General features: G+C 43.1%; 1 protein-coding gene across 1 annotated transcript; it reads left to right on the top strand.

Moving 5' to 3' along the window:
- Positions 1-428: 428 nt before the first annotated feature.
- Positions 429-12,721, top strand: bmerb1 (bMERB domain containing 1). The gene is made up of 6 exons (XM_015008666.2): positions 429-739; positions 5,028-5,148; positions 7,377-7,450; positions 9,975-10,089; positions 10,654-10,736; positions 10,849-12,721. The coding sequence occupies exons 1-6, from the start codon at positions 652-654 to the stop codon at positions 10,965-10,967; spliced, it is 600 nt and encodes a 199-aa protein (XP_014864152.1). The 5' UTR covers positions 429-651; the 3' UTR covers positions 10,968-12,721.
- The last annotated feature ends 483 nt before the right edge of the window (positions 12,722-13,204 follow it).

Below are 13,204 nucleotides of genomic sequence, written 5' to 3'. Positions count from 1 at the left end.
GTCTGAATGAAATTATTTATAAATAATACATTAGCCCAGACTAAGTCATTCAGGAAATGATCGTCCTAACCATTTGAACACAAAGCAACAAGAAATTATTAATACATACTGCAGCAGCACAGGTTACTATGGAAAAAGTAGTATTCAAAACTGATTGGATCATATCATCATATTTTGAGGCCTATGGGGATAAAGTTGGACCATATATATGTATTTTTTTTCTCAAAAGACAAAAGGTCAGACCCTGCCTTCTGCAATGCATATTTCTAATAATCCGAATGTGTTTCACTGTGTGTGTGTGTGTGTGTGTGTGTGTGTGTGTGTGTGTGTGTGTGTGTGTGTCTAAGCCTGCTGTTTTATTTTTATCATCATCACCATCAGCATCCTGGAGTTCGTTCGCGTCTTCTAGCGCCCCACATCTCCGCCCGCACTGCGCATGCTCCCAGCATCCCCCTCTATCCAGCAGGACTTGAAGACTCGGCTGAAGATGCTCTCAGCTTCTCGGGTCGCTGGTCGCTTGTCGCCGGGTGAACACTGACTCATCTGGAAGAACCCAAGCAGGGAGGAGAAGCTGTAGACTGTCCCTTTAGGTTCTCACTCGCTTCTCGGATTTTTTTTTCCCTTCCCCCCTTCCTCTCCCTCCACTCCAGCATGGAGATGAAGAAGTCTTTCTCGGACACCGAGCGAGCGCTCCGGAGCTACGGCGCCGTGTCGGAAACGGCGTGGACGACGGACAAAGGTGGGCAACATGCATCCGGGTCCACTGATGTTTTAAACGCAGAGCTCTTTCTAATACAGACCAGCCTCGTGTTGTAGGTTTTATTTCGGTCGGCGCTGAAATGGTTAATGTGTGACTCACAAAAGGGTTTTGATGTATCGACAGCCTGACGTTGCTTTAGTGCTATTAAGGCCTATTACTTACTGACATGACCACGGTGGGTCATAAGAGGCTGCGGATGAGTTTGAGTCAATATATGTATCCCTAAAACCTTAAGATTATAATTGCACTATAACAAACACAGCAGTGAATCTTACAGCGGACATTACCGTGTGCAGGATGCATGAACATGTCAGTTACGGTTACAAACTAAACACTGAAAGCCGAGGAGGAGTTTGCATGGGGCTGATGACTCAGACTGAGTAGACTAACAAGGATTTACGGTAACTCTGATTGACGTATTAAACATAATGATATTAAAAAAGCGTCATAATGCACGGTTATTGCTTTGATCATCTTGAAGATTAAAATCTTCAAGATGATTGTAAATTACATTTGTTTTTGTGATTATTCTAATCACTTGCTGAACCTTTGAAGAAACTTTTATTTTATTTTTCAATTAACTTAATTTTTTTTTTAAGTTTGCTTACATCACATTCGATGTCTCAGTTATTTTCTCCCGTTCTGACATCTAAACCTGTAAAAATAAATAAATAAATAAATAAATATCAATGACACGGCTCACATAACATCTGTTATTTTACTTTATGGATCCCTGCTGGTTCTGATAACTCACCAAGGTGAGAGGAAACACTTACAATTCAGTGGCTGCTGTTTTTGTCTTGACTTAAGTTGCTGTGTTTGCATGTCGTTGTCCCCAAAATGGTTTGTATTTGGTGCTCACCTGGTTCTCTTGTCTTAGTGTGGGGAGGGCCGGTCCAGCTGCAGCAGCAGCAGCAGCAAAAGCAGCAGCAGAGCATTCAGTGTGGCTGCAGGATATGTCAGGGGCGTCTGCATCGGGTGACATGCGCTGACATTTCTTTGTTGTTTTGTTCAGTGAGGTGTGCTGCAGAGTTTCCAGGCAGTTTGATGAGAAGCACGCCCTTTTATTTAAATAGGGTTAAATAAACCCGAATAATTATACGTGGAATTAGGCTACTTTGCCCATAAAACAACGGGTGGTAGTCTGCCATTAACTGTTAGAGGTTAATAGAAAACTTTAATTAATTGTCCTGTGGTTTTAATTTTTTGTTCACATGAGAAGAAGTTGTAGGTGTCATACAACTTGTTCTATATGTCTTTAGACACCTGGCCTCTATTTATGGTGGAAGAAGGAGGAAGATGAGGGAAAACAACACCTTAGCTTGTTTCATGCTGCAGCTCTGTGATGCAGATCATTAGTGTTTATTATCTACAGGCACATTAAATGATTTGAAATTGTAAGCAGACAGAAAATAGACCGAGTGGTCCTGCGCAGACATTTATGTGGTGAGTCAGCTCCATCTACGTGCAGAACCCCACAGAAACAGGCTGCAGCGCCCGGCCAGCTGGTCTTCCACTGCTACAGTATAAACCGTGGATTCATCATCGCTGTTGACTCAGGAAAAACAGGGAACTTGAGTTGTTTACTCAGTTACTATGTATGTGAAGGGGGTTGTTGTTTATCAGTGCACTTCTCTGTCAGTGGGTTTCATTGCAGCATGGATGAAAGTAAGGGCTACGTGATCAAGGGAACTCTGTTAAAGGTTTAAGCCATAGGAAGGTACAGCCGGCCCAAGGCATAAGCGTACAAAGCTGCTGCCTCCAGACTAACTGCGGTCCCCCGAGAGCAATAGAATATTGAAACATCTAATGTGACGTACGGCTTCTGCAAAGGTGATTTATCCGTGAAAAATGTTCAAAACAAAACTTGTGACCCTCTTGCTTTGAAATCATCAAATCGGATTGGGGTCTTCTTTTTTTTTTCCAAACAAATTGTTTTGTTGTTGTTGTTGAAAAGGTTAGTGCTTTAGAAGTGGGCTTGATTCGCCTCTCTACATGCTACAATCCCCTAAACTCCGGAAATAACAGGAACAACTTAAATAACATCAAGAAATATTCATGGCTTTCCTCATAACTATGTAGATTATTGCTTTGACAACAGCGCCTGCTGTCAGATTATTTCCAGCCTGCGTTCAGGCACCATTAATCTCTGAGCTTTAGGGGCTACAGTGAAAATGAAAAATGAAGCCTTATAATAATGTATGAAAGAATATTTCCATATTTTCAAACATGCACGCTGTGTGCTGTCTTTCACAATAGATAGCACCTAAAGCTTTCCACATTTTATCACTCTACAACCAAAACAAAATGTTTGCATATTTTATAAGGATTTTATGCAATAGATAAACACAAAGTGGTGCAAGTGGAGACTGATGCGTGGTTTTCAATTTGTTTGCAAATGCACATTTGAAAAATATGGCGTGCATTTGTAGTTATTGCCTTTTACTCTGATAAGAACCAGTTCAACCAGTTGAAGTCACTTAGTAAATCGAGTCCATCTATGTGTAATTTCACTTCTGTTTCTTCTAATCCCCTCTGACTCGCATCTTTGTAGCTGCTGTTCGCATTTTCTTACAGTGATTTTGGATTTCCAGTGGTTCGGTGTGAATCACAGCAGCTTCACAGCTTCTGAGAAAATCAACAAATTCTCTTAAGTTCAACGCTGTCCTCAGACCATAACTTGGAAAATTAACTCGGCTCAGCTTGTCGCTGTGTGACTTTGCAGATACAAATGGGATTCTCTGGATTTAGCAGAGTGCTCTCTATCAGCTTTACATATCTTGGGTCTGAAAAGTTTTGACTGTTTTTCTTCGCAAAATATCTAAAGCGCAGCCTGATGGATGGAGAGCATAGCTGTAAGCTTCAGTTTCCAAATATTGCACCAGATTTTGAGTTGGATTCAGGTCTTTGACTAGGCCCTTCTAACACATAAACAAGGTTTGACCCAAACCTTCCTTTTGCAGCTCTAGGTTCATGTGTATCATCAAACATGTGCAGTGTTGGTTTTCCCAAACGTAGATTTTTGCATGTAGTCTAAAAAGTTCAGTTTTGCTTTCGTCTCATGATTTCACCTTCTCCGCATCAGTTAGTTTGTTATGCCACCTACTTGTGACAAGCCAAAAAACACAACTTCTCATGGATCCGTTTGAACGAAGGCTTTCTTCTTCTACTCGTTCATAACAGCCAGATTTATGCCATACATGCAGAACGAGCAGTAGTTCTGTCAACATTCTGTGATCATCGCTTTCCTCTCTCGCTCTGTTAGACGTGGGGTGATTAATTGTGATGATGACCTACATAACTCTGATTCAAAATTTTCCCACCACCTTATTCCTGACCTTTCTGTTGTGTTTCTTAGTTTTCATGATGCTTTTTTTTTTTTTTTAACTTTAATGTTTTGTCACAAACCTCCAAGGCCTTCACATGACATCTGGATCAATGTTATTAATTTAAAGCCAGACGGGCGTCTAATGAGGCAACATCTGGAGACCATCGGCTGCACTGATTTTAATTTAGGGGTATTAAAGCAATGAGGTTCATAAAATTATGTCATTTTTTACACATTTGTTATGTGGGGGGGGAAAAAATTAAACCATGTATATAATATTTGTTCTTCAAAATACTGAATTATTTTGTGTTTTAATATCGTTATCTAAAACCCCAGTGTGGTTTTCAACATGACAAAGCCGCTGTAGCTCGGATGTAACAAGACAAGATCCGTGCTCCTGTTGGTGTGGTGGAAAGGTCAGCGCCCTGCAGATCCTGGAGCATTTTCAGCAGTAAATTGATCAGCGGATTAAGTGGTTTGCAAAGCTCGTCATCAGAGGCTGCAGTTTGTGCACCTAATTGCCAGATATGTCGTGTAAAATCGATACTCGCACAGAAGGGGGAGGTGGGTGTTTTCTCCCCTTCTACAACAACAACAACCGTCACCTCGGGAAGATGATTCAGTCCGACTCGAAGTAAACGATTAAAACTCTTAAAAATAAAAATAAAAACGTCCTGCTGCTCTCTCCGGAAATCTCACCCCTCCCGGGCTGTGTGAAGACACTTGTCACACGAAAACGGCAACATCGCCTGTTGTCATCATGGCAAAGCTGCCAAGAAATGAAAACACTCTGAGGTTTGCAGTCAATCAGAATCAGCTGGAGCTTTTACTCTGCAGCGTGGAGTGAGCGCTCTCTGTAATTACAACATCTCACTGCTAAAAGCCTGCTCGTTTCTGTTTCCTTCCCGTTCACACTGGGGCTCTGTTTCACTCTCTCAGGTCACTCCGACGTGTCCATGGCGGAGAGCACCATGTCTCCGGAGGAGATCGAGGTGGAGATGGCTCGCATCCAGCGCCTGCGGGAGGTCCTGGTGCGCAGGGAGTCGGAGCTGCGCTTCATGTGAGTGTGACTGACTCCTCCGTGCCTGTTTCACGCCGATGCAAGCGGAATATGTGACGAGAGAGTTAATCGGTGAAGTGGCATCACGCTTCCTGCGGGCGGTCGATCGGCAGGGCTGATGATGAGCTTCATCTTGTCGCAGTGAGACTTTTGGGAGGATTTCAGATGCTGCTTTACGAGTTCAGACACTCTGTGCACTGGGCGTTTGAGAGCGTCCATTGATTATTCAGCAGGCTGAGCAGCATAACTCCACCAGCAGACGAATGAGTCACTGTGATGAAGCTGCTGGCTCCTCATCAACCCGCGGCTTCACGGATTATCAGTTTTCCGGAGGGAGTCTAAAACTGTTTCCTTACACAGTCTGAGCTGCTTCTAACTTGTCTTGGGATGTTGCTTCAGGATATCCACATACTATCTTTCTTCGTGATACCATAGAGGAGAGGAGTCAGGAGTTGAGCAGTGCTGAAGATGACAGCTTCCAAAAATAATAATTGTCAGGGGAAAAGTGTGACGATCTGGTTGAAGATGAGGGCAGTGAGGGAGAAACTACAAACACAGGCATCTTTAGTGCAGTACAAGATTTCTACCTTTTTGTTTCTTAATGTTCCTCTTATGACAAAAATAATAGAAACACCACCAGAATTTATTCTGTTGTGAGTTATGAGGACCTCTGACTCTTCATCCAACTCTCTGTTTCTGGGGGTTTATCCATGTTTGTTTCTGACTGTACAATAACAATTTAAAGGGCAAAACAGAAATATCACCCCAAATCCAGTCTGCGGCGATGGCAATAAGCAAGTTAAAAAGGGTTCAAATGAGGCTGAATTCATTTTAAAGTGTGTGGAAATGATAAGACAGGCAAAGTTCACACACGGTGTAGTAACAACCTCTTTACCTGCAGCTAATATCACATTTATTTGTGCTGAACTATAAAGATCAAAAACTAAATCATGATGAATGATTGGGCTGTGGCCTTCCTGTTCCAGTTTCATAAGCTCCTGTAATGTCTTTGAATTTAAAATGACATGCGCTGTAATATGTTAAAGCTAATTTATGATGTTCAAATCAAACACCAAGGAAAAGTAGATTTGAATATTCTTCTAATATGGAGACCCATTTGGGCATAAGATACCCCACCTATCACCAGAGGTAAACTCCAGCCTCCCTGTGCCACTAAACGGGATTAACAGATAAATGTAGAATAAGTAAAACAGTCTGGTTTCTCTCTTTGGATGGCTTCTTTTGTGACTCGGCGTGCTGCCCAACACCTGCAGCGGGACGGTTAAGGTGTCAAATGGCGGCGGAGACACAGCTGAAGAGCTTTGTTGACAATGTTCGTATCTCCAGGCTTCGTCAGGTCTGCTGCATCTGCTAACCTCTCGGTCTGCAGCGGCAAGACGTCACACACGCTCGGTGTCAACGTACGGAAGTGGCCGGGATCCACGGATAGCACTTAGAGGGCGAAACACAAAGGCAACACAAGCGAGGAAACACAGGGAAAGAAGGGAGGGAGGTGTTAAGCAGAGTGACAGTAAGAAGACGAAGAAGAAGAGGAGGAGGAGGGAGGGTGTGGATGAGTCATAGGCCTGATCTGTCGTGGAGTGAAACAGATCTGTGGACGATGTCAGAGACGGGAGGGATTCAGGCGGGAATTTGCCCGACGGAGGACCAGTAAAGAGTTCTCCAGAGAGATGAGTTATGTTGGTGCATCTTTCTTCATCATGTTTATGGTTTGTGACAGATGCCTGAGGCCGACTCAAGCCTGGTTTGGTAACATCTGACAGACTGTTTAAACATCAGAGTGCAAACAACCAGCCTCCGTCAGTCGATTTACGCTTTCGTAGAGAAATGAAGTTGTGAAGCATAAAAAAACAAAACATAAAAATTGTTGGGAAGACCCGTTGGAGAGTAATTTATCCAGAACGCAACTTTGCTGCTTGATTTAAAATGTGACGTTTTTGCTTTTTTGTTGAACCTATAAATATAATTTCTTTTATGACAGGATATTTTGCGGACCATAATCCTGTCTGACAAATCTTCTCCTTCGCATCTTTCAATACCTCTGCCTGCTTTTGCTCCCCCCAGCATCCACTAAACAAAACAAGCCTCTCTGACAGCTTAGTGTGACTTCCAAAATAAATTGAGCTAATAATATGAGAAGCCCTTTAATCTGATGGAGGCCATTGATCCATTGTTCTGTTTCTCTCTATTTTCTGTTTGTATCTCAGGATGGATGACATTCAGCTCTGCAAAGACATCATGAGCTTAAAGCAGGAGCTGAGACAGATTGTTTCAGTACCAGGTACGGTGGTGTATGTTCTGGTGCTCACCGGTACGAAAAATATTTCATTTTATGTGAACAGGACCGAGTGTATGTACATCGCATACATTTTCACCTGGATCCAATTTGGCAGAATGCAGATAAAAATTGCTTTGTTTTGATTGATAAAATAATAATTAGGCACACAATTGTTACGTTAAAGCAGAGGTTCCCAAACTGTGGGGCGCGCCTCCTAGGGGGGGCGCCGTGTCATTGCAGGCGGGGCGCGGGAAGCCGTCTGGATGAAAACAAAACAAAACATGAACACTGTATGCGCTGTGTTTTTACCTTAGAATGGCCAACTCTCTGTTATTCCTATGTCAATTTGATACAGTAGGGGCTTCCACACTTCCCATATTTGTGTCCTCTGTCACTTTTATCAGCAGTTAAAACTGTTTAATCCGTTGTTAACATGTTGTAACCTGTTTTTCCGAGCCGCCTTTAAACGCAACATGAGCGCTATGACGCTCGCGCTGGGTTTCCACCTGTGAAGGAGACCTGCTGCTGCTGTGCGGAGCTACGTAGGTTTGTGTTAGAATCACGGCAGCAAACCAGCAAAACGCAAAGAACTTTTCACAGTTTTCCCTCCAAACTAACCGACTGAGTTGAGTAAAGCTGTTGGATGCAGGTAATGTTAGCTAAAAGATGACTAGCTAATATCAATACAGAACCTTAAGCTTAACAAGTACCTTGTAGGCTACCGATGTTGGTGTCTATTTTCAGCTACGTACATTCATTTTACCCCCAAAAAAGTCGATGCCCCCCCCCTCTCCGCCCCCACCCCCCCCCCCGTCACAGGCGTCGTTTCAACCAGACAGCCATTTGTAATCCATGGGAACCACTGCATTAAAGAATGTTTTATTTCTAGGGGCCACATATAAACTTCTGATGAGGGCCTTGAGTTTGACATGTTTGTTTGTTTCTGCTGATAAAAATTTATCAGAGCGCATACATCAGAAGCAGCCAGACAGCAGCCTGCTAGATAAAATTCACGTAATCGAACGTAATCGTAACGACAGTAAAAACTCTAATGGAGGCATAACTCTGCAGCCTTGTGATGCGCATCCTGAGCGTGGTAAAGTTCTTCTCTGACGTCAGCAGCGTCTCCCATAGTAACACGAAGCAGCGAGTGGAGATTAAACCTGGCAACAGCAGGAGCCTGATGGAGAATGTACATCTTGTTTCACTGTATGTCTGCATCTGTGTGTGTCTGTGTGCGAGGTGGAGAGGAGGTGGTGGTGTCATGTTCAAGGACGCACATGACAATTTTATTTTAAAGCTGGGAGAGAAAATAAGTGGATCACCTGACAACCTGTAGACATCTGCTGCTGTCACGATGGGATGTTTGTGTTTATTTATCAGTGAAAAATAAGAACATCGCCTTGGCTTGCTTAGTCTTTACTTTCTTGTGTTTCTTGATAAGTAAAGTCTAAAACATTTCATTAGCATCATATCCTGCTGAAAATGGGCCTAATTGCTTAGCTTGTTGACACATAGTAGTAAAATGTTTGCTTCCTGAATGTCCCAGCTCATTAAAACCAACACAGAGGTCAAATCCCCCCACCCCCCAATCTCCCTCCGTTTCTTCTTTTGGACCCACTTCTCAGTGGATCTGCTCATGTTCTGTTGATCATTATCATCCCGGTCACTCAGGCAGATGGCCTGACACAACGCACACTGCTCTCTCTCTCTCTCTGCTGCAGGATCTGATCCCAACCGCCTCAAGTACACAGAACCAGAGCAGCTTTATTTCTGCCACGGTTGCTATGACTCTGTCCTCCCGAAAAGATTTCTGCGGCCGTCTCTCTGAGCGAGAGCTGCGTTTCAGATTTATCTGCAAAGTAAAGAGCGGGTCACATCCGATGTGCAGCCAGCCTTGTGATGAATTCGTCTTTTTTAACTGAGTCAGGGATAACGTCACTCTCCAGCTGAAAGATTTTGTCTGAAGCAAAGTCCCACTTATGGACAACTCTGCCGATAGCCATGAAAGTGAAACAAAAAATAAATGTTGCAGTATTTCAGCGGCAGATGGAGCCACTGGAGGGCCTCTCCAGTTCTTCCAGCTCAGGACGACAAGGGCTGATCCCTGAGTTCTGCCCCGTTCAGGTTGTTCTGCCCTCACGGGGGCAGTCACTGCAGCTGCAATGCCCCACTCTCACTCCCAGACAGGACAACGAGCCGAGGTGTGCAGGCTCGTTTTATTTCCCTTCCCTCCCCGCCCCATCCCGAGACAACCTGCCTATTCAGCTGCAAGCATGCACACATGCATGTTCATATGATACAGTACGCAGCTCTGGTTTTTGCACTGATGCGTGAAGGTCAGACAATTCTTTCTAAAGCTCTCTGGTATTTCTATAATGAAGTTAGTGCTTTATTTGCCATGAATAGCAAAGAGGGAGTTAAGGATCTATTTGTGATTTTGGGATTTAGGAAATTGTGTCTTTGTAGTCTGCACTGTTATTAATGCTTTTTTTTTTTTTACTTTTTTTTTGTCATTTGCCAAAAGAGAAAGAAAAGAACAAGAAACACAAGCAGCAGGAGGAGGAGCTGATCCTAAAGATCCATAAACTGGTGCAGAAAAGGGATTTCCTGGTGGACGACGCCGAGGTGGAGAGATTAAGGTACCACCTGCATGACGGGCAGAGTTAATATCCGGGATTTTGTCTCTTAGTGCAGCTGTCCCCGAGCATTTCATACACATACACACACATACACACACACACGGTGCCGGAGAAACAAAGCAAATGAGATGGACGAGTCTGAATATTATTTGCCTTTTCAGAAGTGAAATAACTAGTTTTCCATCAATATTAAGGAACTATTGACTTAAAAGAAGCGCTTGTCTTACTCAAATGTTAGTTTCGTCTCATTTGCACTAGAAACTAGACCAAAAAGACTTGGTAAGATTTTATGTTTTTTTGCTGTCTACTATTCGCTTGAGTGACTTCATTCAGAAAAATGTTTTGAAGTGATGCTGCTCTCTCTCAACCCACCTCTGGAAAAAAAGAAAAAAAAAAACAAGAAAAGAAAATAAAAACTGTCAGAAACTGAGTGAGTTTGGATTTTGTCTTTCAGAGTAATTGATTTAGTCGACAAGGCCAAAGCTTTAATACGGGTTCTGTTTGGTCTGGTCGGATAACTGCTGATGTTTATTGAGCTGCAATAGAGATGTGATCGTTCATCAGGGAGAAGGAGGAGGATAAGGAGATGGCCGAGTTCCTCCGGCTGAAGCTGCGGCCTCTGGAGCAGAAACTCAAAGCCACGCCGAGTGAGTCAGAGCTTCAAAACTCACCCTCAGAGACGGAAACTAGCCGCGCACACACACACACACACACACACACACACACAAAATAAATCTATGTCCTTTAATTTCATTCCAGATTCCCAAAAGCCCAAGCGACAGATCCCAGAGCCGCCTCCCAACAAACCCTTCATCACCAAGTCGGGGGCGGCCATCATCAAGGACTGCTGCGGAGTCGCCCAGTGTGCTGTAATGTAACCGACCTCCTTGTCGACGGTCGCTACTCTCATGTCACATGATCCAGTCACTTCCTGTTTCTCAGAGAACCACAGACAGCAGCACTCGCCCTTGAGCCCGTTCAGGAATCAGACCCATTCCCCAGCTGCGGCCGCATGGGAACTGATCCCTGATCAGCGCTCAAGGTGTGGGGTGTTTTACAGCGGGAGCGCATCTCTACCGGGGCTGTACATGAACTAAGCAGAGCTGTAAATAGAGTCCGATAGTCGTGTGGTTGATGTATTCATGCAGAGGCAGGTCAGGTCCTTCCTGTACGTCGCATTCCTTTTAAGGTGAGGATGCGTCCGACTGGACGAATAAGGCCTCAAAAGCACAAAACCCACCGCGTCAGTAATTAGCGGGGTTCTCTGACATGAACACGAAGCCTCTCATTGTGTCATTTAGGACAACAGTTCTCATTCATAAGCTATTACTATTCTGTTGTTGTTCTGATGAGCAAATTTGGTCCATTAATTGGGTTCATGTTCAAAGGTCGGGTTGCAGTGGATGCTTTTGTGGATAAAAATGTTTAGAAATAACTAAACACTTTCACCACTTCAAATGCTGCTGCAAACCGTTGATCCAAGTCAGACTTGATTTCAGTCATTTTGATGAGCTTCCAAAGACTTCCTCTACAAACACCGAGGTCAGACAGTCGTAAACATTCGTTCAGATATCTTTACCTGGAGATTATTAGTCATTTCTCTCATCTTGATGTTGAAAATCTCATTTTCTAACAACAAATGTTTTACCTCCTTGTGGCAGGGTTGCGTTCATCGTGCGCGCTTTAGTTCTTTCCCTGGTTTATCACACCTGAATCAGGTCAGATATAGCAGCACACACCTTTAAAACGTTTGTATCTTTTCTCGATAGTCTTGGCCATCATGGGCGCAGTTGGAGATTTTTTGGTTGTGCAGGTTTTCTTGTCACGTTTTCTCCTTTTGTGGATTCCGGCTCTCAATGGGGTCCCAAAGTTTTAGAAAAGTCTCCATGGCCCTTACCAGACAGATGTCTGCTTGACTGTTGGGATAAAAAAAAAAAATTCCCAACAATCTGGCAGAGATCAGATAACGGACACCTCCGTTTTCTGATGAACCTCTGTTTGGTTTCTGATCAAAGATGAGAATCCACTGAAATGACAACCGGGGCTGGTGAGGCAGGGGCCCTCCTGCTCTCTGGGATTTTATTTTACGTTTCCACAGAGGGGAGAAAAAAGAAAAAAAAAAAAATCAGGTGGAGAACGCTGACTGGCATGAAGTCTGATGTCACTTTTATTCTTTAACGTTACTCCGAATCACGGTTCGACGCTTGTAAAATGCATCCACTGTAATCGTTGGTCATGCTTCCTCATTCTGCAGGGTCACCTACAGACGCCATCAACAACCTGGACATAACGGACAGTACGACCTCACTTGTGGTGATCACAAACCCTCGAAAACAAATTGCATCCTTTAAATTTAACCTTGCATTTCTGTGATAAACACCAGGAAAGGAATGAAGCCCCTTTTTAATGCCTCCAATAAACCGTGTGTGCTTGAGTGTATTTAGGACTTTAGTGACTCGCGTCAAGAAAACTGTTGATCTCTTATCACTTCTTTCTTCTGATAACTTGGCGTCCTGTAAGTGTAGTGACTTTATAAAAGTTCTGCTGTTTAAAAAAAAACAACAAATATGCAGAAAATAAGCTGAAAACACGTGTAAATATGTTTCAATAAAGAGCATCTTTCAAGAACGAACCGCGTCATGTTTGCCCTCTGCAAGTACAGCTACCTTGGCAATGAGAATGCTATTAAAATGTCAACTTATTTTGCTCAGTTCAAATTGTTTTTTGGGGTTTTTTTTGGGTGTTGAGCTTATTCTGTGGTTAACCTGGATGATTCCACCCAATAAAACACAAAACTTTCAGGTTCTTAGAAGTGGAATGCATAAAAATTAACCTTTAAAAGGCTCAATACTGAAATGTTATGGCCTAATTTTTATTAGTATCGGCAATAAAAATTGGTGATACCAATTACCAGCAATAATTGACATCACCAAGGTTTAATTACCTCGCAATTGAACTTTATCAGATATTGTATTAATAAAGTGAACATTGGGTTTTCATTTTCTTTTCAGCCATAAATCATCAAAATGAACTCAGACATTTACAATACATCCATCTGCATGACTTCACAAGCCCCAGTAACTAAACTGCTTGAATAAACTTAATATTCTCATTT

Source organism: Poecilia mexicana, unplaced genomic scaffold, assembly GCF_051168715.1.
Source record: "Poecilia mexicana isolate PSO_F unplaced genomic scaffold, ASM5116871v1 scaffold_1, whole genome shotgun sequence".
NCBI classification, from domain to species: domain Eukaryota; kingdom Metazoa; phylum Chordata; class Actinopteri; order Cyprinodontiformes; family Poeciliidae; genus Poecilia; species Poecilia mexicana.
The sequence above is the reverse complement of the archived record's forward strand: the minus strand, read 5'-3'. Positions and strand labels throughout refer to the sequence as shown.

Coding starts and splice junctions, on each gene's coding strand:
- bmerb1 (XM_015008666.2), top strand. CDS start 652: ATGGAGATGAAGAAGTCTTTCTCGGACACCGAGCGAGCGCTCCGGAGC. Junction 740..5,027: donor GGCGTGGACGACGGACAAAG/GTGGGCAACATG, acceptor TCACTCTCTCAG/GTCACTCCGACGTGTCCATG. Junction 10,737..10,848: donor GAAACTCAAAGCCACGCCGA/GTGAGTCAGAGC, acceptor ATTTCATTCCAG/ATTCCCAAAAGCCCAAGCGA.